The sequence below is a fragment of the Dermacentor albipictus genome, chromosome 6 (assembly GCF_038994185.2).
Source record: "Dermacentor albipictus isolate Rhodes 1998 colony chromosome 6, USDA_Dalb.pri_finalv2, whole genome shotgun sequence".
NCBI lineage: Eukaryota > Metazoa > Arthropoda > Arachnida > Ixodida > Ixodidae > Dermacentor > Dermacentor albipictus.
This window is the reverse complement of record NC_091826.1, coordinates 53,489,308-53,515,817: the sequence shown is the minus strand read 5'-3', so window position 1 is coordinate 53,515,817 and position 26,510 is coordinate 53,489,308. Positions and strand designations below refer to the sequence as shown.

The following is a 26,510-nucleotide window of genomic DNA, read 5'->3' as shown; positions in this document are numbered from 1 at the left end:
AAGCCTATCTCGAGTGTCTCGTGTGTTGAACATGTAGCACAGATTCGCTGGGGCAAGATGAAGACAGCCCGCATGGAGGTCGTGGTAGCAACGTGGTTAAGCAGTAACGTATTTCTCATTCGCAGGCCGGAACTCAACAAGATTGCGAAGATGAATAGCTGGATTATGATTGCCGCGTAAGTAGAACGAGTTTTGCGTGAACTCTAGGCCCCAGCATCTACGCACCGCTGCGGCTTTTGGAGGTTAACACCAACCACACACGCGCCACCGTATACTTCGCAATGCGGCTTCCGAGGTTACACCAGTGCTCCTTTGCAGAAGGGCAGCGAATTGGGCGAGTTGGTGTTCTCCATGGTAACAATAAAATACAAACAGCGCTAGACGACAGGGCCAGAAAGAGGAGGAGACAAACACGGCGCTGAACTTACAACTGACTTATTTAAAGCATGAAGTCAACTTATACGTACACAACTGGGCACGCATGCGCCTGGTCATACATCGGTGATCAGATACAAACTCCGGACAGCCAACATACGCACGCGATGTATTTGCCTTGCAATCTACACTTTATGCAGCAATGTCATTTCTTTAGCTGACAAGATTAAAGATGTTTTGCTCACGCAACTATTGGATTTTCTGATGGAATGCTTCAGCGATTTCTCTGGTAGTCTTGTCACAATGAAAAAATAACAATTGTGTATCGTTAAAGAAAGGTACGCATTTAAAATACTGCAATGCTTTGCCAGGTTAGTGTCTTTTTTGGCCAATGATTTGGCATGCTTTATTAGTCTAATATTGATGCAACGGCCTGTCTGGCCAATGTAAGTTTGACCACAAGATAAAGGAATTTTGTAGACAGCGCCCTTCTTGCAACTGATGTACTTATTGACATGATTTACCTTGCAGGCAGCATTCCTTCTAAAGCCTTCCTGCTTCCTCTGAACTGCTGCCCCTAATTCACCCAGCTTCATCGGAGCTCATTTGCTCCTTGCGACGAATGTTTATTACAGATTGGGCTATAAACTATGAGACTAGAAGGTTACGCGTAATCACAGGAACGAAGCCATCATTCGATGATGATGATCATTTGCATTCTCTTTAAAACGGTGCGGTGACGAATGTTCGCCCTGCCTACGTATTTCCTTCATGTTTTACTGCATTTATCACCATCTAGCATTCTGCCCATTCAATCTCCATCTTTCGTATCGGAAGCCTCTATCTCACTATATTGTCGATCATACCTACGCTGGCAACGACCGCGGTTCTATCAAGCTTTTTCGTGCTTTTTTTTTTCGTCAATATTCTAAAGTGTTCAGCAGTGAATCCTTCCATTTTCTTTGAATCCCAACGCCTTTGGAAGGTGGACATTTCCTACCGGTCTCGCTAGGTGAATAACTTGGCATTAAATTACAACGTGCTGAGCCCTTCACGTGCTTTTTATTATTTTTTTTGCAGAACACATTTTCTTCATTCTGTGGCGCATAATTTTTTCGGCAACTAGCTCGGGCCTCAAAAGGCAAGGCACTGTCCTTTTCGTTATCAGATTCTTCCCTCCCGCTTTCTTCCTTGCCGTCTTTGCAAATCTCTATTGTCCTTGTTGTCTCCATCTTTTGCGTCCAATTTACACTCTTTGTTTCTCTCACTTGCTGTTTTACGACTCCTGGTCACTTTACTTGCACTTTCAGTCACCTTGTTCATAGTTGCCAATTTTCATGACTTTTTCCTGCATTTGTATTTGCAGATATTTCTGCAGATGCTTGTGGACCTTATCCGAACATTTATTTTCATCCATGTTCCTCAGTATTGCTCTGAAACTAATTTTGCTCTGCGCTTCAATGACTTTGAACGAAGCCAAACCCATATCCTCTTGCGAAGCCTGTTTCTACTGCAGAGTTGCTATTCCTTAACTTCTTGCTTCTATGTTTTACAAGCTTATCGATTTCCGGCAATATAAATAAAAAGATTCAGTCAATAAGTTGAAATTCCATTTTGAACAGTCACTAGAATTTAACCCGCTCTTTAAAATGCGATAAATTTAATTCAAATTGATTCAGCGGTTATTTAGACAGGCATTTCTGCATTTCGGACATACTTGAATATAAATATGGCATCGGAGCTAAAGCTCTTGGGTTTAATCTTGTTCGCGAAAAGTTGTACGGAAAAGCTCGACTTCAACCGTCTTACTGTTTGCCATGACATTTTATTACACTTTCCTGTGCTATCTCTTCGTCTGATCGCTGCAGCACGTCTGAGAGTGGAAGTTTTTTGAAGAAACCTCCTTGACAGTGCAGGGCAAATCTATGCGAAACAGAGATGTATTGTAGAGTTTATTAGGTAGTGACATATCGAAATTCGGGCTAGCTTAACGTTTCTTGTAAATGTAAGACTGTTAGAGAAGGGGAGAGGGGGCTGGCAGAGGGACGAGTGATATTAGAGACCTTTAGCGTGTCCGGTAATCGGGCAAGCGCGGGCGGTTTTCCGGTTTAGCGGGGTCGTCAAGGTGAGCGGCCAGATTGGTGGCGCCAGCTGGTAGCGCAAAGCTAAACCACACAAACACAGAGCTAATTGCTGTATTCTGCTTAGCTGCTGGCGTAAATTTTCGACAGTGGCGTAATCATGTTCACAATAACGCCCCCCGCAGGGGCGTCTGCGTCAGCAGGCGTTCGGTGTGTTGCGACACCACGTACCCGAGCACACGAGGGCTGGACCCTCCCGCGTGTTGCCGTGCGCGGCTTAGCCGTGTCTGGGGAAATGGGGATACTGGGGGTTGAGCCGATGCTGGGTGTTTGGACCTTTAAGGCCCCCCGGCGGAGGCAACACACCTCTTCGGCCTCGGCTTCACATAGACGGCACCTCCAGACTGACCCACCTGGAGGACATCGGCAGTCGCCTTTTCCTGTCTCTCCCTCCTTGAATCTTCGTCTTTATCTCCCACTTTTTACCTTTCCTGTCTCCTTCTCTCTTCTTTTTACTTCCTTTCTCCTGGCGGCAAGGGTTAACCCTGTGTGGCTATCCAACCTCGGGTACACCATATTCGGTTAAAGTGGCGGCGTACGACTGGCGTCGTGCAGACTTGCATGCAAGCTATGCCGCGTCCCCTCGTTGGGCTCCGTGGTAGGCGGTCGGCGCTGTTGCCGAATGTATACATTTTTTCATGGAAACTTCTTTCCCCTCCCTTGCTGATCGCCCTCAGAAACGAGGGTGCACCGAAGATGTCTTCAAGTTTTTTGGACGCCAAACCCAGAATTTTCCCCGCTTTAACGTTATTCATTCCGAAAAGCCAAACAAAGCAGTGCCAAACATTTCTCCATTGCTTGTTTCAAAGTCCCTCACTGATGTTTTTGGTCCAGGATACAAGGTGTCGAGGATGATAAGCGGCGACCTCCTCTTGGAGCTCCGCGATGCAAAACAATATGAGAAACTGCCGCAACTAGTGTCATTTGGGGAGACCCCCATAACAGTAACCCCGCACCCTACAATGAACACCACCCGTGGTGTTGTGTCAGATGATGATTTGCTTGAGCTGACTGAAGCGGAACTCCTGGAGGGCTTCAGCGAACAAAATGTGATCAACGTCAGAAGAATTAGGATGAGGCGGGATGGTAAAGAGATTCAGACGAAGCACCTAATAATTACTTTTGGATCAAGTATCTTGCCCGAGTCAATCGAGGCCGGGTACATCAAGCTCCGCGTTAGGCCGTACGTGCCAAACCCACTCCGTTGTTTCAAATGCCAGCGCTTCGGCCACAGCTCGCAGAGCTGCCAAGGCCGCTAAACTTGTGCTAAATGTAGTGCCCAAGAATACACCTCTGAAACATGCGAAAATGCTCCACACTGCGTGAACTGTGATGGCGAGCACGCCGCGTACTCGCGGTCGTGCCCGTCTTGGAATAAAGAAAAAGAAGTCGTAACGATCAAAGTAAAAGAAAACATATCGTTCAAAGAGGCACGCAGGCGGGTTGCATACCTACCTAAGGCCAGCTTTGCCCAAGTGGCGCGTCAGGGTGCAGCGTCACAACTGCCTCCGCCGGCTGTCCGACCCACAAGCCGTGAGTCGGCAGCTACGCCATCTGCCCCCGCGGCGGTTGCAGCTAGCGCTGCTCCGTCAACACAGCAGACAGGGCCACCGACCCCGAAGGTGGGCGCAGCTGAAGCTGCCCCAACCTCCCCAGCCCCTTCCAGCGCTGGCAACGGCCGGCGCGGCCAAAACCCTCAGGGAGCCCCATTGACCTCCGGACTGGTTGGCGCAGGGGTGTTGCCGTCCAAGGCTGGACGTTCCCTGGTAACTTCTCGCTCACGAGAGCACGTGTCTGGCGCCTCACAAGAGGCAATGGACACTACACCTATCCTCAAGGCGCACCAAGCGCCTATGGAGCAGCGAGGCTCCCTCGAACGCTCCAAAAAGAGCTAAATCCCCGTCACAGGGCCTGGAAAGAGCTCTGTAATCTAAGGCATCACTTCTATTTCTGTATACACAGCACCAATTTACTTTAAATATGGATACACAAGTCATTCAATGGAACATCAGAGGTGTTCTTAGAAACCTTGATGATGTGCAGGAACTCATCCAAAACCACAATCCAAAAGTGCTGTGGTTACAGAAAACACACTTAAAATCGAAACACACAAACTTTTTCCGACAGTACATAACTTATCGCAAAAATCGCGATGCTGCTGTCGCATCATCGGGCGGTGCCGCCATTGTTATCCATAAGAGCATTGCGTGTCAACTTTTACAGCTACAAATGCCTCTCGAAGCAGTGGCGGTTCGAGCTGTTCTCCTAAACAAACTCATCACCATTAGCTCTCTTTACATACCCCCCATTACAAATAATAAAACATGAATTCCAATCCTATGTAGATCAATTGCCAGAACCTTATCTTGTTCTTGGCGATTTCAATGCACACAGCACCTTGTGGGGATACTCTCGTATCGATGCCCGAGGTCGTCTCGTTGAACAGTTCCTTTTTTCTTCTGGAGCGTGCCTTCTAAATAAAAAAGAACCCACATAATACTCTCTTGCAAACAGATCCTTTTCGTAAATAGATCTTAGTATAGTTTCCGCGTCTATACTGCCCGAACTCATATGGGAAGTTACGAGCAATCCTTACGGGAGCGATCACTTCCCCGTACTGCTAAGAACATCCAAAGAAAATGAATTTCCCCCACAAGCTCCTAGGTGGAAGATAGATACAGCCGACTGGGAGAAATTTCGAACTCTATCTAGCATCTCATGGGCTGATATGTCTTCTCTAGAAATTGATGCCAATGTGGAGTATTTTACAGCGTTCATAATAGATGCCGCATCTAAATGCATATCTGAAGGAAGTGGCTTGGCATGCAGACGGCGCGTCCCGTGGTGGAACGATGAATGTAGAATCGCACGCAGAAATCAGAACAAAGCGTGGGGGTTGCTACGCGCTTCGCCAACAGCAGAGAATCTTGTCAACTTTAAAAAAGTAAAGTCACAAGGCAGGAGAACCCGCAGGCAGGCCAGAAGAGAAAGTTGGCAGAACTTTATATCGCGTAATAACTCGTTTACAGATGAGGCCAAAGTCTGGAACAGGGTAAATAGAATTAGAGGTTGACCAGCGTATTCACTCCCACTGGTAAATACACAGGGCAACACACTGCAAGATCCAGCAGACTCACTTGGGGAGTACTTTCAGAGCGTGCCGAGTTCCACCAATTATTCAAAACCCTTTCGCAAATAAAAACAAATAGAAGAATGCAAGCCACTCCTAAGAAAGTGTAAGCAGAATGTGCCGTTCAACCGTCCTTTTAGTATTGCAGAGTAGAGAGCTGCCTTGAGTGCGTGCAAGAGCTCTGCCCCGGGATCCGATAGAATAATGTATGAAATTCTCAAAAACTTACACAATGACACGCAAGTAACACTACTTACACTTTTCAACACCATCTGGGACGCAGGGTACCTTCCAACAGCATGGAAAGAAGCCATTGTGGTCCCTGTTTTGAAACAAGGGAAAGACCCTTCTTCAGTGGCAAGTTACCGCCCGATAGCCCTCACAAGTTGCATGTGTAAGGTATTTGAAAAAATGATAAATCGGCGACTCATCCATTTCCTTGAACAAAACAAAATCCTTGATTCCTATCAATGTGGCTTCAGAGAAGGGCGCTGCACAAACGACCGTCTTGTACGTATTGAAGGACATATTCGTGACGCGTTTGTACACAAACAGTTTTTCTTATCGATATTCATCGATATGGAGAAGGCGTACGATACGACCTGGCGCTACGGAATCTTGAGAGTTTGTCAGAAATGGGCATTCATGGTAATATGCTAACCGTAATAAAAAGCTACTTGCCCAATCGTACCTTCCAGGTGATTGGACAAGAATGAGTTGGATTCCACGTCCTTTTACACAAGAAACCGGTGTACCCCAGGGAGGCGTGCTCGGGTTGCACACTCTTTATTGTTAAGATGACAATACTTCCTGCTTCCCTATCACCGGCCATTTTGTATTCCGTCTATGTGGACGACATTCAAATAGGTTTCAAATCCGGTAACGTCGCAGTTAGCGAGAGACAGGTACAGCATTGTTTGAACAAGGTGTCAGTGTGGGCAGAGAAAAATGGATTCAAAATCAATCCTCATAAGAGTTCTTGTGTTTTGTTTACAAGGAAGAGAGGCCTGGTTTCGGATCCCTGCTTAGAAATGTGTGGACAACAGATACCTGTAAACAAAGAGCACAAATTTCTAGGTGTTATACTCGACAATAAACTCACTTTCGGCCCACACATTGAACTTTTTAAAGAAAAGTGTCTGAAAACAATGAACCTGATGAAACTTCTAACCCAGACTACGTGATGTAGTGACCGCATGTGCCTAATAAATCTCTATAAGAGCCTCATCCGGTCACGATTAGATTACGGTGCCGTGGTATATAACTCCGCCGCCCCGAGCGCGCTAAAAATGCTAGACCCTGTTCACCATCTAGGTATCCGTTTAGCCACGGGCGCTTTCAGAACAAGCCCGATTGAAAGCTTATATGCCGAATCGAATGAATGGTCTCTCCACCTACAGAGATCATACATCAGCTTTACATATCTCCTTAAAGTACGCTCAAATCCTGAACATCCATGTTTTGATACCGTTACCGATATGACGTGCGCTACACTTTTCAGTAATCATCCCTCCATAAGACAGCCTTTCTCGCTGCGTGTGAAGGAGCTTAGCGATGAAATTCATATCCCAGACCTCAAGCATCGCTTAATGCACCTAACCAAGCTGTCACCTCCTTGGGAGTGGCAGGTGATACAATGTGACATATCCTTTATAAAAGTCACAAAGCACGCTCCTGAGGCTCAAATCAGAATGCATTTCCTAGAACTTCAGTACAAACACTCCTGCGCAGAGTTCTACACAGACGCTTCGAAGTCAAATGCCGGGGTATCCTATGCAGTCGTCGGCCCATCCTTCTCGGAATCCGAAGTACTGCATCCGGAAACAAGCATCTTTACTACTGAGGCCTACGCATTACTCTCTCCTGTGAAGCATATAAGAAGATCAAAACTTCCAAAAGCAGCGATCTATACAGACTCTCTAAGCGTCGTGAAATCCTTAATGTCACTCTACAAACATAAAATCCCGTATTCAGTGAACTGTATTCGGTATTGTGTAAGGCGTACTCATCTAACCAGAATATCATAATGTGCTGGGTCCCTAGCCATAGGGGAATCGAAGGTAACGTTCTCGCGGACAAGATGGCCACGTCAATCACATCACAAGCTGTTAACCCTACCGCTGATGTGCCTGTCACAGATCTGAGGCCTTAACTACGAAATAAACTGCGAAATCACTGGCAGTGCACGTGGGACGCGCAAGCAAATAACAAAGTGCACGTTATAAAGCCCCAGTTAGGCTTTTGGCCCTCCCCAACAAGATCTCGGCGAACAGATGTCCTACTCTGTCGCCTCAGAATTGGGCACACATTTGGCACCCATAATTATCTGCTTACTGGAAGTGAACATCCAACCTGCGGTAGATGCAAGGAGAGGCTTACCGTCCTCCACGCCCTCCTGGAGCGCCGGAAAGCCGAATCTGAAAGAAAGAAACATTTTCCCTTAGCATGCCGGCAGCACATTCCCCTTCATCCAGTAATGTTACTCGGCCCAGAACCGCTATTTGACAGCAACGCAGTCCTAAGTTATCTGAAAGATGTTGTGTTGCATGTTGTTAGCCCCACATGTTCGTAGCGTCTCCTCTCTTCTGAGGATGGCGCTGTGATAGTTCTTTCGTATAGCACGTGCCTCTAGGCCCTTGTGTTTCAAGGGCTCCGGTGAGGCAACAGGGCTCCAGGTATTTTTACCATCTCATATATTTTCTATTCTGCGTCATTCTTTTACAATGGATTTTAATGTTCAGAGGATTCGTCATGTGTCATCGCCATAATTTTATAGCAAGTAGATTTTACGCACTTTACAGCGACAATGTTAGGCCACTTTACAGCCAAGTCACGTCTCCTATAACACATCGTCAACATTACCACTAGTCATGGCGCTCTTTGGCCAAACCTGGCCCTTGCGCCTCAAAACACCACACATCATCATCATCATCACAATAACGCCGCTGCCAAAAATTTGCACGAGTGGCGAAGCAGGATATGGTGAGTTACTGCAGTTTTAGCTATGTGATTGTCTGCTTGAGCCCTACAACACCAGGCGGCTTCACCGCTCACGTTTACGCCCCGACCATCCGGTAATCCGCCCAAACCGCTCCCGTTTACCGGATTAGCCTACAAGCTAAACGTCTCTATTGCCGTCATTCCGTTCTACAGCATACAACACGCCTACTCACGCGTACTCACGCCTACACGCCAACTCATATGAATAAATGTAAAGGCAATAAGCTCAACATGTAGATGTGTTATCCGAGTAATGTGGGACACATGACTTGCGCCAAATGAAAGGGGCGGAATTCTGCCATCGGTTGCAGGCGATATTAAAAATGAAGGAAATCCGTCTTCGGAACCTGCAGCGTTCGTAAAGAAAGCGACAGTTCACATAATTTCGTGTGTTTTCGTCAATGGAAGCCTTTCGCGAAACGGTTCACTTATTGTGTGGTGAGATAGGAGGGCTGCTAATTTGGCCCGGAGGTTCTTGCCGTGCAACGTCACCGCGCTGCACTTCCTTCTCCTATTTACTTCCAGGTCGTTAGCAGGCTTGGTTCTGCTGCTTGTTCTTACCTGCTGCGGGGACCTGCAGCGCTCCTTCCCGATCAACTTCATCCTGCTCTTTCTGTTCGTAAGTATTACCGAGGGGCAGGGGGAAAGGGGAGGGGGATGTCACACGAAGTTTGCTCGGAAGTCACGTGGCAGCCAACGAAAGATGGAAGGCAAAAAATGGTGTGAACAAAGTTAAAGGGACATTGAAGAGAGAAATGTCAAGTTACGCTGGATTGGTACAAACATTGCATGACGTTCGATAAAAAATCCTAGGCTCAGTGCAATCGGAGGCTTCCTTAGTCCTTGCTTCAGATCGTGTTTTGCCCAAAACCAGAAATTGATGGTATGTGGTGGTTTTACATTCGAGCCCCCGCACCAGGTTTCTGTGACGTCATAGTCTCTTCGAATTTATTCTCCAGGAGAGTGTGCTTCCTAACTGCACAGAAGAACGCCAGAGTAATTGCACTCAAGACAACTCGGGTACTTCTGAGTGCTTTTACTGCCCAGAAGCGGCCGGACTGCGGGAAAGTGTCGTGAAATCATCGACGTTCTGGTGATTTTGTGTCTACAGCTTTGGCGCGAAACACGAAGAAGAAAATTCCTACTCCGTCGTTTTTTATTATTAAGCAGTTGTTTACCGCTTCCTAAACGCCAACGTAGATGCCGCTGCTTTGTGTAAGTGCCTGATGCAATTAAACAGTGTCACGCTCGGTAGACCTCGCACGTAGATGTGGTTGATGACACTGCCTCCTCTCGATGCGAACCATCATTAGCTGTCATCAAGCGTAATTTAGCGACGCCTGCGCAATCCGCGACGTCACTGAATCATGATCTCCTGCAGTCTGGGAGACGATGTGCCGGAGCTCTTGCCTGCTACGACTTAGGGCAAGGGCGCGTGCTCTCTCCCTTATTGCACTGTCATCCTTTCAAAGCGCTGTTGGCGTGCTGCACGCGATATTGGTTTCGCATTAACAGTCTTGTTTCGAGCAAAACCGTGCGATTTGTGCTTGTCAGAAGCCCCGGTAAGTAAGCGAATCGTCGTTCTTTTGTTGGCCAAGCGATTCGTTGGCTACGTAATTCCGTACGCCTCGAATTGTAAGGCTCCCGGTTCTCCTGGGATCCGCGACGAACCGCTGCAGTCGGCGCTTGCCGGGGAGCAGAAACCATTCGTGTGTTGTGCTCTGGTGGCAGCGTGCGAGCAGCTGGCGTGCCAAGCGTAAACGGCTGTGTTGCTGCGTACGCCGCTGCAAGTCGATCTCCGCGTGCTCGTCGTCGTCGTCGATCGAGAACTGCAGCAGCGTGTCAGAGGTACCATGTCCATGAAGCGCGCGAAATGCGGTGGCGGATGCGGAAGTGAGATGACTGTAGAGGCGTCCGAATATTCAAAACTTGCGAATAACGAATCCAATAGCGTCCTAACCGCTGCCGTCTTCGAATCGAAGAGTCGTAAATGCCAATACATTTTACAATACTTTCCAATCAATTATAACGTCACACTGCGCCAGCCGAAACTAAAATCTGAGCAAAAGTACGGAATGGGCGTGGTAACCTACCGCGCCCATTGCGACGTTGATAACGTGCATGCAATTCGTGACTGAAAGCACCGGACTCGCAGCCTTGCAGAGAGGGAAAGTATGCTAGATAGATAAATATTGTTTAGGGACAAGAAAGGGTGCTTCTTTACAATGTGTGCACTAAAGCTTTTAACACCCTTATAGGCGCATAAAGTGCGGCTATGTATACTTAGTCGCAACAGGACTGCTTGTTGGCCTAGTTAGTGCTTACCAAAAGACATGTCTTTTGCCGCAAGTTAACGGACACAAAAGGAAGACGCATAAAGACAACGCAAGCGGCACTTCCAACTGGTTTAATTTGGGATGTGACCCATGAATATATATATAGACATACACGCATACGCTGGCTGTTCACAAGTTTACGTTACCCAGCGGTCAAACAATCTTCTTCTTATTTGTAGAGCACGATAGATGTATCGCTAATGCAATTTGAACCTTTCTTTTTTATATAGTAAGCTTCCATTAGCTCACCAGTTGGACCAGTTGGAAGTGCTGCCCGCGTGTTGTCTTTATGTGTCTTCCTTTTGAGTCTGTTAACTTTCGGCAAAAAAACTCGTCTTTTGGCATACTTAGTCCATTGCATAACATCTTCACCTCCTAAGTGTAAAGCCAACCCCTTGATGGTGGCAAACGAAGTATTCTTTTTGGGCCACGTTTCCCGCAGCAAGTAAACACGATTACATCTACGACAACCGACACGATAACTGCGTGAAATACACCTTAATAGATATGTATGTTAGAGCCCCGTGTCAGATGCTCCAGTGTGCAAGAATTAGTACCCATTTAATGCAAATAGTAATAACTAAGTATAATAATTTATCGGTACCGTTTCTCTCATCGAACGTGTAGTCTGGGTCCCTGTCGCATGCAATACAATTTTTTCGAGCGTTGTGGGTAAGGAAATTGGCCGTCGCAGAAAGCAGCACCCTTGGCGGCGTAGTTTTCGAGAGCTGGCTCTATCACTTGAGGTGCAAACTTACCTTCATTGTATCTGATAAAACCCGGTTTAGAATCCCATAATCTTGCACATTTCTATCGCTTCTTTTCTTGCAGACGATCTGCGAAGCGGTGGCATTGGCCGTCGTATGCGTGTAAGTCCGCGCTCAATCTTCGCGCATCTCTGCTTAACGACGCCGGAGGCACGCGAGCGGCGACATAGGTTGATCGCGAAAGGTTCGCAAGGTGCATGTAAGCGCGAGAGAACGGCTGGCGTAATTGTGCTCTAATTTCGACACGGCGATAAGAATAGCGAGCGTAATACAGATGGCCGCGACACCCGCACTGGTATTTCGCTCGTGACATCTTGCCCATTCCAGCCGTGACCTGCTAGACCTCATCGCCCATGCGATGGACCTCGGAGGCAACACTTAGGCGCACTGAGTTAATTTTCTTAAAGGAGCACTCGTACATACTTGCAAAGTTCGACTTTAGCACATGCTCTTCACACAGGAAACGATCACAGTTGGAAAGTGTGAAGGTTGCTTAAACGATTATGGTAATATAGTTCCCAGCTCAGATTGGTCTCAAGATACCGAACGGTGCGGGGTCGACGTCACTGTGACACCATCACACCTAGAGAAATTGTCTCTCGTCATGTAGCAAAGATTCTGTCGTATAATACGATTTCCTACCAACGCTGTCTTCCGGCACTCACCGTAGACGGCAAGGTAGACGGCTAAGCCGGCATTCCCGTTCCAACACTGAGAAGGACGTCAAAGAAGACCACTAAGGTGGATGTTCGGGCATGTTGGAAACATGAATGCGACTTTTTTGCGCACAAGATGAGGGCGAAGAAGAAGCTGACACACACGAGCACAGTCTTACAACAAATTTTGCAAGCCTGCGCTCGTGTGCCTCAGCCCATAGAGTTTCCTACAAAATTACTAGAGGGAACTCTGGCGCTAGTGTCTACGTGAGCTACAATGGGAGCGGTTGTCCCAGCATGGGAATTATGGGAAGTACATGGATTTGCCTAAACTTCGTCCTTTTTGGCTTCAAACGGTTTTGTGACTTTGTAAACTCGTCATTTTCAACAGTTTATTGCGTAATAAATAATTAAATAAGCATCATTAAAATTTGCCCGACGGCAGGATTCGAACACAGGGCTCTAGTACAGAAGCCTGATATTGAAACCATTAAGCCACGGATGCATGTATCGACAAGCGAATGAAACGCACTTATGAATTTATCGCGGGCATGCCGGTGCTTTGAGACGCTTGGTGCGTTTCGATTTGGTCACATAGACAAGCTCAATCGTTGCAATTAATAGCAATTGTACGCGTTCCCGGCGTCTTCTGCACTTCGAAGAATATAGATTGCGCTGAAATATACGACAATAAGATTTATGTAGTTTAATATACAAAGCCACAAGAACATCTGAATCCATAAGCACGAAGATCAGACAAATCCATGTACTTCCCATCATTCCCATGTTAGGACAACGACTGCAGCGCCAGAGTTCCCTCTAGTAATTTTGTAAGAAACTCTATGCCTCAGCCTCTCCTTCGTCCTCGTCTTCTGCACAAATAAGCTGCAGTCATCAAAGAAGACGTCTTCGCCAAGACAGAACGCAATTCAGAAACGATGCCAGCTACGGTGCTTTCCAACCAAGATGACGGCTTAGCGGCTGCGGTTTCGCGCTGCTAAGCACGAGGTCGCGGGATCAAATCCCGGCCGTGGCGGCCGCATTTATGTGGGGGTGAAATGCAAAAATGCCCGTGTCTCGTGCATTGGAGGTACGTTAAAGTCCCCAGGTGGTCGAAATCAATCCAGAGTCCCCCACTTTGGCGTGCCTCATAATCAAATAGTGTTTCTGGCACGTAAAACCTCAGAATTCAATTGAAATTCTTAGCAGAATGCTTAGAAATGAGATGGCAAGGTCGTCTGCGCACAAGAACGCGTAGTCACGGGTTCCTATGCGCTTACTGTAAGTCGCATCGTGTTTTACAGCAATACTGTTAACCTCTAATTGGTTGGTATTTTTCGTGTCCGCGGGCGGGATTTGGCTCGCACAAAAACAAACGGCAGCTGGAAGGCTGTGTGCTTGAGTTTCCGCATAAAAGAATTGTGTTTTTCGTATATTCGAATTACAGTCCGATGCTATTGTGCCTGCAGGTTGGGCTTAAGGGAACTTTTCGAATTGTCTGACGAACTTCGATAAATTCAAATAGTTTAATAACGCTCTTACGCCACGCGAAGGGCCTAAAAGGATGAGGCTATATGCTGCGCTAACGGCTCCGTCACCTATTCCAATAACCGAAGCTATGATTTAAACAGCGAAGCTCTTAGTCGCCCGTTCCGGCGGCGAGCGTAGGCGTTATCCTGCACAGGGGGCGGTTCTTTTTTTTAGACGTTTTTTTTACTATTCGCACACGCAATAACATTGAAATTTCAGAAATATTATATACTTTCCATAGTGTCTTCTTGTCGACGCCCGCTGGCTTCACCTCGCCGAGGCGCCTTGCGATCGTCGTCTAGACGGTTCCAGACACGTTTCAATGCTTCGGCTCGAAGCTGTCGTCAGCGGTCTCCTTTGCCGTCTACGTACACTGCCTCCACTGTTGACCAGACTGGGAATACACCATAAAAATATATGAACGAGAGGGCGGCGTGAGCTGCTTCTCGTTTCAGTCGTGTGTTACATGGTAACGATACACGGGCCAGGAGCGAACCGGTGTGTGGTGACGTCATTACGCGTCGAGCTCCTGCAAACTGAGACACACACTACTTTACATGAACAAGTAGCATAATTATTTTTAGCGCGGTCGTGGATTTGAGAATACTTTGGAAGGAGAGTACGCTGCTTCATTTGGTATCAGTTACTGCATTCATCATTTCCAACCAGAAGTTATTGCGTGTAGATTGGACCCACAGTTGTTTCGCTTAAAAGTGAAAGGTCCACCTCCATTCCACTCTGCCATTGGGGAGGTGCAGTGAAACTGTTCCTACGTTATGCAAGTACCATCACCACAAGTGACGTACATCACGCACGCATGCACGTGTGCCAAAGTGCAGCATACCTACTCATCCCTCTAGGCACTCTGCCGCACTTAAGTAATTCAATTTTTTCAAACTAAATTGCGTCAGATAATTCGTAAAGTACGACTTACGCACAAGCTGCAGACACGATGGCTTCGGACTGTAATTCCAATATGGGAGAAGAACGACATCATCACGTGGGGACATCACCTGATAATGTAATACAATGAGGTCATCCCGTCATACATGACGTCTTCCTCAAGTGGGGATGTATCTTGATGACGTCATGAGCTGCCTTTTGGAGGAGCAGCAAACCGTGCGCTTCCCGCTTCTTTGCACTGTCTCCGGGATTGGTCGATATTTTTGTGTGAGGACCGCACACGTGGACACGGAAAATCCCGGCCTGTAATGCAGAACTTTGTTGAGAAACAGCTACCGATAACAAAGTCCTCAGTTATCCTAAGATAGACTTAAAGTAACTGTCATACAAAGTTGCCGTCGATTGTACTCGTGGCAAGCGGCAACAAAAAACAAACATGTGCGGATCTTCTTTCTTGTTAGTTAATTCGCTGTCATCTGCCTCAGCCTGCACTCAACCTCTTTGCTCGAAGGTTTAAGGCGTGTTATCGCGCCTTAAACGGGATAAGAAACAGTTGAGCGGACGATATATAGTGTGCATGGTGGAGCAGAGCGATCATTTTAGTGCCGCTTGATGCGAACCAATAATACCTACTGATTTTTATTAACCTTATCGTGGGATAATTGTTCCTTCGTAGGACGCCGTAAAGCTACACTGCGGACAATATACGCGACGTCATAAATAGCGGAGGACTCCAGATTTATTTGACCAATTCAGACACTGGCATTGCTTATGGTAAAACAAACGAACGCTTTAAGATTTCAAAAAAATGAAAGAATACAATGAAAGAATACTTACAAGCATAACTGACTCCAATATCGTTAAAACCACGCTTCAAGATATCATGTTATAAATTATTATTTCGCTTGATTGTTATGTATAATAACTGCTCTTGTGCCATAATTTTAAGTTATGGCTTGTATTTTTATATGGTATGTTCTTTTCTTTCTTTCCTTTCTTTTTTTTTGTGACACCATGTATTCTTGCCACGCTTACAAGTTTCTGTTTACTATTCGTATCATTTTGTATACGATGTTTTTGCCATGTTGTTGCCTTCCTTCCTTATTTTTCCTTGTTCTTTTCATTAATTATTGACTTCCATGTGTTTAGCTTAGGCGGTTTCTTCGAAATTTTTTGCTTCTTGGTATTGATTTTTTTATATAATCAACTATTGTGTGATTTGCATCTCTTTTTACCTTGCCCCTCCCCTCTGCAATGTACAACCGTACCTTGAGGGTATAATAAATAAATAAATAAACCTGGAAGGAAGCACGCAAGCATTCAAGTTATTTTGCTGCCAGTTAAAAAGCAGAGGTTTCTACACTAATTACCAGCCAAAACTCTGGCACTGTGATCGTTTAGACACCACGGGGGTGCTTTTCACTATATATATTTATCTGAGTTTCGTGCTTGTGGCTTCGTTTATTACGCTTTATCTGCCTTCACTGGCCCAACATTTCAAAGCAATCAATACCTTTTTTTTCATCCATCGCGCAGTAAGACGCTACAAACACGCGTAATCACTGCTGATCGCAACGGTTTCGCTTGTCCATGCGCCTGTAGCATAATGGTTTCAACGTCAGGCTACTGTGCTAAAGATCCGTTGTTCGAATCCTGCTGTCGGACAACTTCAATATCCCTCATTGAATTGCTTACGTCGCAGTACTTTCTTGAAGATGACTAGATGCAAAGCCACGAAGCTGCTCAAAGCCAGAAGGACGAACTACAGGCAATTCCATTTACTTCCCAGCATTCCCACGCTGGCTAAACTGCCCTGCTTGCAGCTACCGCAGACAATAGGGCCACAGTCCCCTCTAGTGTAGCTCTATGATACTGTATACGTGGTTGAAAGACAAGCGCTTATAGTCACGTTGCAAAAAATAGGCCTTAAAACCATGGCGCTTGCGTGGCGCCGTGAAAGTTTGTTGGCTTGCTCTATAGACGCAGAGGTTTCCTTGAGTGCGGCAGCAATTCTATGGGCCATCCAGGCGAATTTCCGGCGTCGGCGTCGCCGTGATGTTCTTTATAAAGTCAAAGTGTGATGACATCGCGCACGCACGCCGTGTGCTGTATAGTGCAAGGGAAAGCGCGCGACAGTAAGCCGAGAAGGATGCTGGCTTGGTGCGGCGCCCACAAGGAAGGAAAGCAGTGAGGGTGCACGCCGATCCCTCGCACGGGCTAGGGAGGGCAGAGGAGACCTTTGCGCACAACAGGGAAGGCGGCGAAGAGGGGCGGGGCAACGTAGCCTGCGGCTCAGCCTCCAATCCGGCCGTGGCCGCGCACAGTGCGGCTAAGTGCGGCCGCACGCGTCTACAGCTTGGAGCTACGCTGCAGTGGGCTCGAACGCTGAGACACGAGGTAGCTGATGGCATCGTGTACACCCATGAGCGAAAGTATACGGACCACAGGGTCTCCAAAAGAGAATGGCCAGGCTTAGCTTGGTCAAGCCAAGAATGCGTTGCATATTGCGCGAGTTGAGGCCCAGCTTTTCCTCCGGCTGTACGGACGTCACGTCCCGTGGTTGCGCTAAAGGTCAATGGTGGCTGCCCGGCCGCGCCCAAGGGCTGAACTGAGTGATTGCAATATGCAACGCATAAAAATTAAATTTCTTTGCCATTCGCGTGCACAAAGTGAAATTGACGAGTAAACTGGAGAGTTCCCAATGCAAAGTTTGGACTGCGGTCCTCAGTTTCGATTTAGATTCAGAGGCTGTGTAAAAAATTTACTTTATCGCGCAATCGCTGGGCCGTATATCTTTGCTCACGGGTGTACGTTGTGTTATTGCATGCCTCTTTCGCGTTGAAGTGAGAGGCAGCACGACGGGGCACTCACTCACCGCTGCTGCCGTTGTTCATCACGCCAGAGTTCTAACAGTTCTAACAGCCAGTGTTCGCGGTCGTTGAGGGAGATGTGGGCCTGTGCGTGCGTGACAACGTGCTTAGTAATGCTTACACCAGCCCTACAATACAAATCCACTAACCTTACGGCGTATAGCTGTGTCATTATCTACTATCGCAACGAATGCTTCCGCTTTCTGGTGAAACCGCGACTTTTTGTTTCTGTTTTTCTTTGCACCTATATTTTGCGGATATTTCTTGCTTAGCTTGTACAGCATTGTCAGCACTAAAAATGAAACGGAAGTGCATGTGATTTGGGATCACGTTTTCTTTTCCAGGTTTCACAAGCGCGACGAAGTTTTCATGGCAGTAGCAGTGACAGCGGTGAGTCATGAAAGGCGTGTTCGCATGGAACACCCATCATTTTTAGATTTACGTTACGATTGACAAGAGGGGAAATTAGCATAACAGAGATACAATAGCGTAAACGTACACGAGAATGCCAGAAAATGTGGATGTCGAAGGCAGTATTTGTGGTCACACCTCGGAAAAGTATGTCCACTGAAAAAAATTCATTGGATTTTATTGCAGTGATCACAAGACTACTGTTCTACGCAAACGTGCGTCTGTGGTAACAGCCGACTTAAGGTTACCGGTAAACATACTGCCGTTGATAGATTTTCGTCTCAGCAGAGGCATGGCCGCTCGCAGCAAGGCTGATAGTAGCATTTTATAGAACAATGCCGCCCCAAAGCACCTTAGACAGGCGTCCCGCAGGGGCGTATGCGTTAGCAGTCATTTGGTGCGTTGCGGCACCACGTACGCGAGGACGTGAGGATTGGACCCTCCCGCGTCTAACCGTGCGCGTCTTAGCCATGTCTGCGGAAAGGAGGTTCCTGGGGGTTCAGACAATGCCGAGTGTTCGGACCATTAAGGCGTCCCGGTGAAGACAACACACCTCTTTGGCCTCTGCTTCACGTAGACGGCACCCCCGACTCACCCACCTGGGGGAAATCGGTAGTTGCCTTTTCCTGTCTCTACCTCCCTCCAACCTTAGTATTTCTCTCTCACTTTCCATCTGTCTTGTCTCCTCTTCACTTCGTTTTACTTCCAATGTTCCAGGCAGCAAGGGTTGACCTAGCATAGCTTATCCATCCTTGGGTCTATTATATTAGGCTGTAGTAGCTACGCACAGCTGGCGTCTGCATTTCCTTCGGGTATCGTAGCGTCCCCTTGTTGGGCTTGGTGGTGGGTGGCTGGCGTAGCCTACTAAATTAAACAACTATTTATGGATTGATCGTTCTTGCGCCGTCTGCCTGATTGCCCTTTTACCAGAAGAGGGTGCACCGAAGAAATCCTCCCCATTTTTGGTCAACGCAAAGAAACCTTCCCACGATTCCACGTCATGCATAGTGAAAACCCTGAAAAGACACACAAGAATGTTTCCTCCCTTCACGGTTTCCAAATTTCTATTTGATGAACCAGGTCACAGCTACAAGGTAACGAAAATGGCCAGCGGCGACCTCCTCCTCGAGGTTCCCGATCAGAAACAGCATAAAAAGACGTACAAATCACAAATCAATGTACAAATCACAGTCAACCAACACCAATCGATGAACACATTCAAATGTGTAATTTCTGACGGAGACCTCTTCGCTTTGACCGAAGAGCTCCTAGAGGGCTGGAAAGAATAAAACGTAACACAAGTACAACGAATCAAGGTCAAAGCACTGTCGAAGAAACAGGCGTCCCTCTTTTGGAGAATGTCCTAATGGCCCTTACTCGGCTTCCACCACCCTCCATGGGAGCGGCAGGCTATCCAGTGTGACATCTCTTTGAATTACCGAAACAAGCAGCTGAGGCACATATACATTCGCATTTTCTTGAACGTAAGGGCGAAGTACTCCTGTGCTCAATTTTATGCATGTGCTTCGAAGTCTCCTCCTGGTGTTGCTTACGCAGCTCTAGGACCATCGTTTTTAATATCCGCTACACTGAATCCATATACAACAATTTTTACGGCAGACGCATACACGACCCTCTTTGCAGTTAAGCACATTAAACAAACAAATATCACTAGAGTTGTGTTTACAGACTCATTGAGTGTGTTAGGAGCCCTAATGAGTTGACGAGAATGTAGGAACAATGTTTTTAACCAACTATATGCATTGCTGCGCGCTGCTTATATGGATAAACAAGTCATTATACTTTGCTGGGTGCCTGGCCAGAGTGGTATAAAGGGCAATGAAGCTACTGGCGAGAACGCCACCTCAGTAGCTTTTAGCGACACCGACGCAAACATGCCCATTCCATCCACGGACCTTAAACCATACTTACGTCACAAGCTGCAGAAGCACTGGCAAGAAGAGTGGGACTCCCAGATATCCAATAAACTGCACTTGATCGAACCTAAATTAGGGCACTGTATATCGGAGAAAACAACACGATACCAGGAAGCGTTTCTTTGTCGATTAAGAATAGGTCATGCCTCCGGCACCCACTCTTACCTACTGAGTGGAAGTGATCCTCGCTCATGTCGAAGTTGCGGCGACAGACTTAGAGCTCTCCACGTCCTCGTCCAGTGCAGGGAAATAGAAACTGAGCGTAAAGTGCACTTTCATTCTACGTATCATCAGCGTATTACGGTTCACTCAGCATATTTTTCTTAGTGACGAACCGCTTTTTGACCTGCAAACAGTTTTTAGCTTTTTAGATGAAGTTAACATCTTAGAAACCGTTTGGCCGGGCCGTGTGCAGCACAGCCTCGCCTTTGAAGCTGTGGCTGCACTGACATAAGTTTGTAGAGCACGTTCTTTATTTCAAGAGCCATGTGGAGGCAGGGGCGCTTGTCCGCATCCTTTTATATCAGTTCTTCATATCGAAACTTATATCCCCCCCCTTTGATTTTATCGCGAGTCATTTTCATTACTTTGATGCTTATATATATTTACGCAGTTTACAGCGACCCGTTTTCAGGCATCCTTACAGCCACATCGCATCTACATTTGCAACTCAATTTAATCGTTTCATACCCGCCGTGGTTGCTAAGTGGCTATGGTGTTGGGCTTCTCAGCACGAGGTCGCGGGATCGGATCCCGACCACGGCGGCCGCAATTCGATAGGGGCGAAAGCACCCGTGTAATTAGATTTAGGTGTCCGTTAAAGAACCCCAGGTGGTTGAAATTTCCGGAGTCCTCCACTGCGGCGCGCCTCACAATTAGAAAGTGGTCTTGGCACGTACACACCCATAATTTCTTTTTTGATCATTTCACATATATTAAACAATCCAATATCATGTTATGTCACGGCGCTCTCTTGCGATAGCTTACCCTTGCGCCATTAAACGCCATACATCAACATCACGTTAGACAGGCATACGTTATTGTGCCACGCATGTGTTCTCGCTTCACCCCTCCCCCTCCCCCCCCGCCACCCTCAATATAAAAGAAAGAAGGCTTCACGTTAACTATGACATCTCTCACAACACTGCACCAGCAGCTAAGTAAGTTCAATGTGGCTGCAATACGACACGCTCGAGGAGCTTCAAAGCAGAACGCCTCGGCCAGTCACGGCAGCCATTATAATACGGCACGCTTTGCCTGGAGTGAGTGAGTGAGTGAAAAACTTTATTGAGCTCTAGATTCGCTGGTCTTCTGCGGTCTTCAAATGGCTTCTTCCATCTTCTTGCACAACGGTCAGTTGCCCTTAGTACAGGGCTCCGCTGGATGCTGCTGCCGGTTGTGGTCGCCAAGTCAGACCTTCTTGGTCGAGCCGGCGATCCCTGGAGAGCAATCCCTCCCATTGCTACGCACTCGGGTTTGGTATAACGGGTACCACGGCTACCTTCTGGTATGCCCACGTTATGTGATACAGCGTGGGTGTTTCGTGGCACCAGGGGCATTTGTCATTGCATTGTGTGGGATACATTTGGCTGAGTACGTTTAGCTTCGGGTACGAGCCCGTTTGTAGATGCCTCCACGCGACAAAGTCCTCTCTGCTAAGGGTGTTGTGCGTTGGTGGATACCGCTTTCTGCAGCCCTTGTAGCAATTTAGTATCGCTGAATAGTCTTGGGGTACAGGTTAGGTCCCCTCGAGGTCGCCTACGTGGGATGCTCGGTAATAAGTGTACTCTCGAGCTATCCTGTCCGCCTCTTGGTTTCCAGCCAATCCCGTGTGTCCCGGTGTCCATACTATCGTATGCCTAATTGGTTCTTCTTTTGGTTGTCGCCGTGTTATGTGGTCTCCGGAGCGGAGTATGCGGAGCGCTCCGTGTCCTATTCTGCCGCGTAGGTAGTTGCGGCACGCCGTTTGTGAGTCTGTAAGGATTGTTAGAGACCTGGAAAGCATGCACGGCTTGGTGCCGGGTCGGCCTTTGCCGCGACATGCTCGTATTCAAACTTCGTCCCGCATTTCTGTACGGGGCGCTGAAGTCTGACGCGCAGCGGGTCCCGCTCGTCTCGACAGTGCCTCGATGGTGCTTCGAAAATAGATCACGAATATCCCGAACTACGTGCGATTTCGAGCGTTTTTAAAACGCGGGCGATCATTCAAATGTGACTGCCTTAAAATGTGCCATTTAGACGACTGCCCCCAAGGCAATAAAACAGCTAATTATTACTTTGTTAATTATTCGACTGAAATTCACGTTATCAGCGACAAAGTAGTCCACCTCGCCCAGGAACCCGCCTGTAAACACGCCGCGTTCTCTGCAGTCATTAAATTTTATATAAAAACTATGTATGGTCTAAAAAAAGGCATTATTATATAGGGACAGTAATATGTCTGCCTGCATAGCGGCGTGCGTGTGCATTTATATCTTCCCACCGCTACGCAAGAACTCTCTAGCATGCTTAGTCGTACACTGACCTTCCCATTGGTTGATCGCTGCCATTCTGACGTCAGTTTCAGACGTCGCTTCAGTTCACGTTTTTCCCTTAATTTTTTTGCAACAAATGTTGTAGACCAAAACAAGACCCAGTTGTGCGCATCGCAATGACGAAATTGCTTTTTTGAATAAGGCTGCATTCGGCGCGATGAGCTGCTGTAGTCCTAGCTTTAGAAGAGAACGTATTGCTAGAATGTGCACTTTTGGCCTTTATTGCCCTGCGAGAGCCTAACGGGACCGCGCATCTCTTTTTCTCTTCACAGACAGTGTTCATCCTGCTGACGATTTTTGCGATGCAAACAGCCGTAAGATCGATTTTGTACTCTTTCTTTTTTTCTTTCGGAAATGAATTGGCCCTAAGCCACTTAGAGAAAGCGCGCACAGGCAAAACCTGAGCAGCTTACATGACCGCCGTTCTTAGGTAGGCTCCATAATTACACTTTAGCGCGCCATGTCTGAGGCCATGATCTCACTTTAAATCACCATTGCCCTCGTGCTGCATAACACGCAAAAGGAAAATTTGAAGGACGCCTAAGTGGAATCTTTAGCTCAGGCCCAGCTCCTATGCGGCCTGTTCAAATGCATGTAAATTGCAAAAGCGCGTTTCAGAGAACACGCCTGGACCAATTTTAATGAAATTTGTTACATTAGAGAGACAAAGTTAAATTGTAGTGATTGTCAGACGCGGAATTTCGATTTAAGACCTGAATTTTCTTAAATGAATATTAATGTATTCGCCAGTTCGAAAGACAGACGAACGAAGTTTACAAATTAATAGCTCTGAATCAAGAACAGATATCGCGGTTCTGTAAACGACACCCATTAGATCGTTCAAAGTGGACAAATTTGATGTGTCAAATTATATTGTAGGTTAATTTGTTACGTTGTGCACAAGGGTTCTGCAAAAGCTCTATTTCCGTATTACCGAATTTTGTGGATTCATATGCAACAAATCAATTTTGTTCGCTTTATATGTGCTATCAGATGCAATTCATAAAATTGAAATATCATTTTTCCTTGCTGAGTTGCAGAGTTGTAAATCTGATGGTTTCGTTTCCTGAAGATTTTCGATTTTTTCCCATTTTTAATAAAAAATTTACAGCCTCAATCGAAATTTCGCAACTACTGGTCAACATACGTTTAAAGTTTTTCTTGTAAATGCAACAAACCTCGTCAAACTTGGTGCAGTTGCTGCCGAGAAAAACGAATTCTCCTTTTACATGTATTTAGATAGGAGCACCGGAGCAAAGCTTCCTCTTATATATAGGTTGCGATTAGTGCATGATGGCCTTAGTTGCTTATGCGCCAATAAACTCAACCTTCCTGTTATGCTTCGCCTTCAACAGTGGAACGCGATACCATACAAAGATCACTGAGTGCTTCTCACGCATCGGGGCAACTGCAGCTTATGTAACCGTAATGTTCACCAGGAAACGCTGCAGCGACGAACGCTATGCACGAAGGCGAGCTTCGTAGTTCTTTTCTTTTTTTTTTGATGGTGCGCATGGAACCGAGGACGCCGCGCCGCTCCTACTAAGCCGGACCACAAACAGCAGCTGGAAAACGCTATCGCGCTAAAAGCGGTTTCTGGTTGAGTTTTCCCGTAACAGAATTATGTTTTCTCGTGTAATCAAATTGCAATCCGACACTATCATGTCTGTATGTTGTGCGTAAGTGGTACTTTACGATTTATTTTGACGTATTTCACCAGGAGGAATTAGATTACTTCAGCAGTTTCCTTGCGCCACATGGAGGGCGTGCGTGGTTGAAAATTCTTTCCGGTGACGCGACGTCTGACGCCGGCGCAGAAAATTCTGTGAAGCGCGTGGCATATCAAGGTGCTTTCCACACTGTTTGCATTACGTCCGCGGTTGCAGCTGTGTGACCGGTGCAGCAATGCCAGTTACATTCTGCGCACACACGTGTGCTCCGGCTCACCCGCGCGCAACGAGAATCAGTGGCTTCTTTATTGTTTTCCACCATCCACCTAGCGCAAGTTGTCCATTGAGATCAAGCGTCTCGAGAAATAAACTGAATCGTAAAATAGGCAGAGCAGATATAAGCTTATGAGAGCCAGATATGATAGCTTTGAACTATAATTTGAATGAACGAGCAAACATAAGTCTTGCATAAGAAAGCTGAAAAAGTAAAGCCGCCCAGGAAGACAACTGCTCATGTGTCGTCCGAAAAAGGTAGATTTATCATGTATGTTTTACAGCATCCATATATAACTAACACTCTTATATATATATATATATATATATATATATATATATATATATATATATATATATATATATATATATATATATAAACGAGAAGAAAGGGGGTTAACCGAGGGGCCCGATAATTATTAGTCATATAATGAGAAGCCAACAAACACTGACACCAAGTACAACATAGGGGAAATTGCATGTGCTTAATGAATGAAATAAAGTAATGATAAATTAATGGAAATTAAGGTGGATGAAAAAACAACTTGCCGCAGGTGGGAACCGAACCCACAACCTTCGCATGTCGCGTGCGATGCTCTACCAATTGAGCTACCGCGGCGGCGTTTCCCCATCCACTTTCTTGGGTATTTACGTGTACTAGTAGAACCCTGGGAGTGTTAGCCAGCGCCCCCACTCACAGACCTTGGCGGCGGACGTGGAACGTCTTTTTTGCCGCAGGCGTCACGAGAACGTGATCTTTTCGGGTGAAGGCAACTGGTCAATAAACCCACATATGCTACCTGAAGGCATCAATGTTGCCGGATTTGAGACCCTCGTTAAGTAATAAACGAGAAGAAAGGGGGTTAACCGAGGGGCCCGATAATTATTAGTCATATAATGAGAAGCCAACAAACACTGACACCAAGTACAACATAGGGGAAATTACATGTGCTTAATAAATGAAATAAAGTGATGATAAATTAATGGAAATTAAGGTGGATGAAAAAACAACTTGCCGCAGGTGGGAACCGAACCCACAACCTTCGCATGTCGCGTGCGATGCTCTACCAATTGAGCTACCGCGGCGGCGTTTCCCCATCCACTTTCTTGGGTATTTACGTGTACTAGTAGAACCCTGGGAGTGTTAGCCAGCGCCCCCACTCACAGACCTTGGCGGCGGACGTGGAACGTCTTTTTTGCCGCAGGCGTCACGAGAACGTGATCTTTTCGGGTGAAGGCAACTGGTCAATAAACCCACATATGCTACCTGAAGGCATCAATGTTGCCGGATTCGAGACCCTCGTTAAGTAATAAACGAGAAGAAAGGGGGTTAACCGAGGGGCCCGATAATTATTAGTCATATAATGAGAAGCCAACAAACACTGACACCAAGTACAACATAGGGGAAATTGCATGTGCTTAATAAATGAAATAAAGTAATGATAAATTAATGGAAATTAAGGTGGATGAAAAAACAACTTGCCGCAGGTGGGAACCGAACCCACAACCTTCACGACATGCGAAGGTTGTGGGTTCGGTTCCCACCTGCGGCAAGTTGTTTTTCATCCACCTTAATTTCCATTAATTTATCATTACTTTATTTCATTTATTAAGCACATGCAATTTCCCCTATGTTGTACTTGGTGTCAGTGTTTGTTGGCTTCTCATTATATGACTAATAATTATCGGGCCCCTCGGTTAACCCCCTTTCTTCTCGTTTATTACTTAACGAGGGTCTCGAATCCGGCAACATTGATGCCTTCAGGTAGCATATGTGGGTTTATTGACCAGTTGCCTTCACCCGAAAAGATCACGTTCTCGTGACGCCTGCGGCAAAAAAGACGTTCCACGTCCGCCGCCAAGGTCTGTGAGTGGGGGCGCTGGCTAACACTCCCAGGGTTCTACTAGTACACGTAAATACCCAAGAAAGTGGATGGGGAAACGCCGCCGCGGTAGCTCAATTGGTAGAGCATCGCA

At 46.7% G+C, this 26,510-nt stretch overlaps 1 protein-coding gene across 1 annotated transcript in view; it reads left to right on the top strand.

Moving 5' to 3' along the window:
- Positions 1 to 26,510, top strand: part of LOC135906893 (protein lifeguard 1-like) — a 52,646-nt gene that overhangs the window by 16,820 nt on the left and 9,316 nt on the right. Inside the window, exons 4-8 of the mRNA XM_065438528.1 lie at positions 126 to 176; positions 9,172 to 9,265; positions 11,814 to 11,851; positions 18,053 to 18,098; positions 22,863 to 22,904. Of these exons, the coding sequence (XP_065294600.1) occupies positions 126 to 176; positions 9,172 to 9,265; positions 11,814 to 11,851; positions 18,053 to 18,098; positions 22,863 to 22,904 (271 nt within the window). The remainder of the gene's footprint in view (positions 1 to 125; positions 177 to 9,171; positions 9,266 to 11,813; positions 11,852 to 18,052; positions 18,099 to 22,862; positions 22,905 to 26,510) is intronic.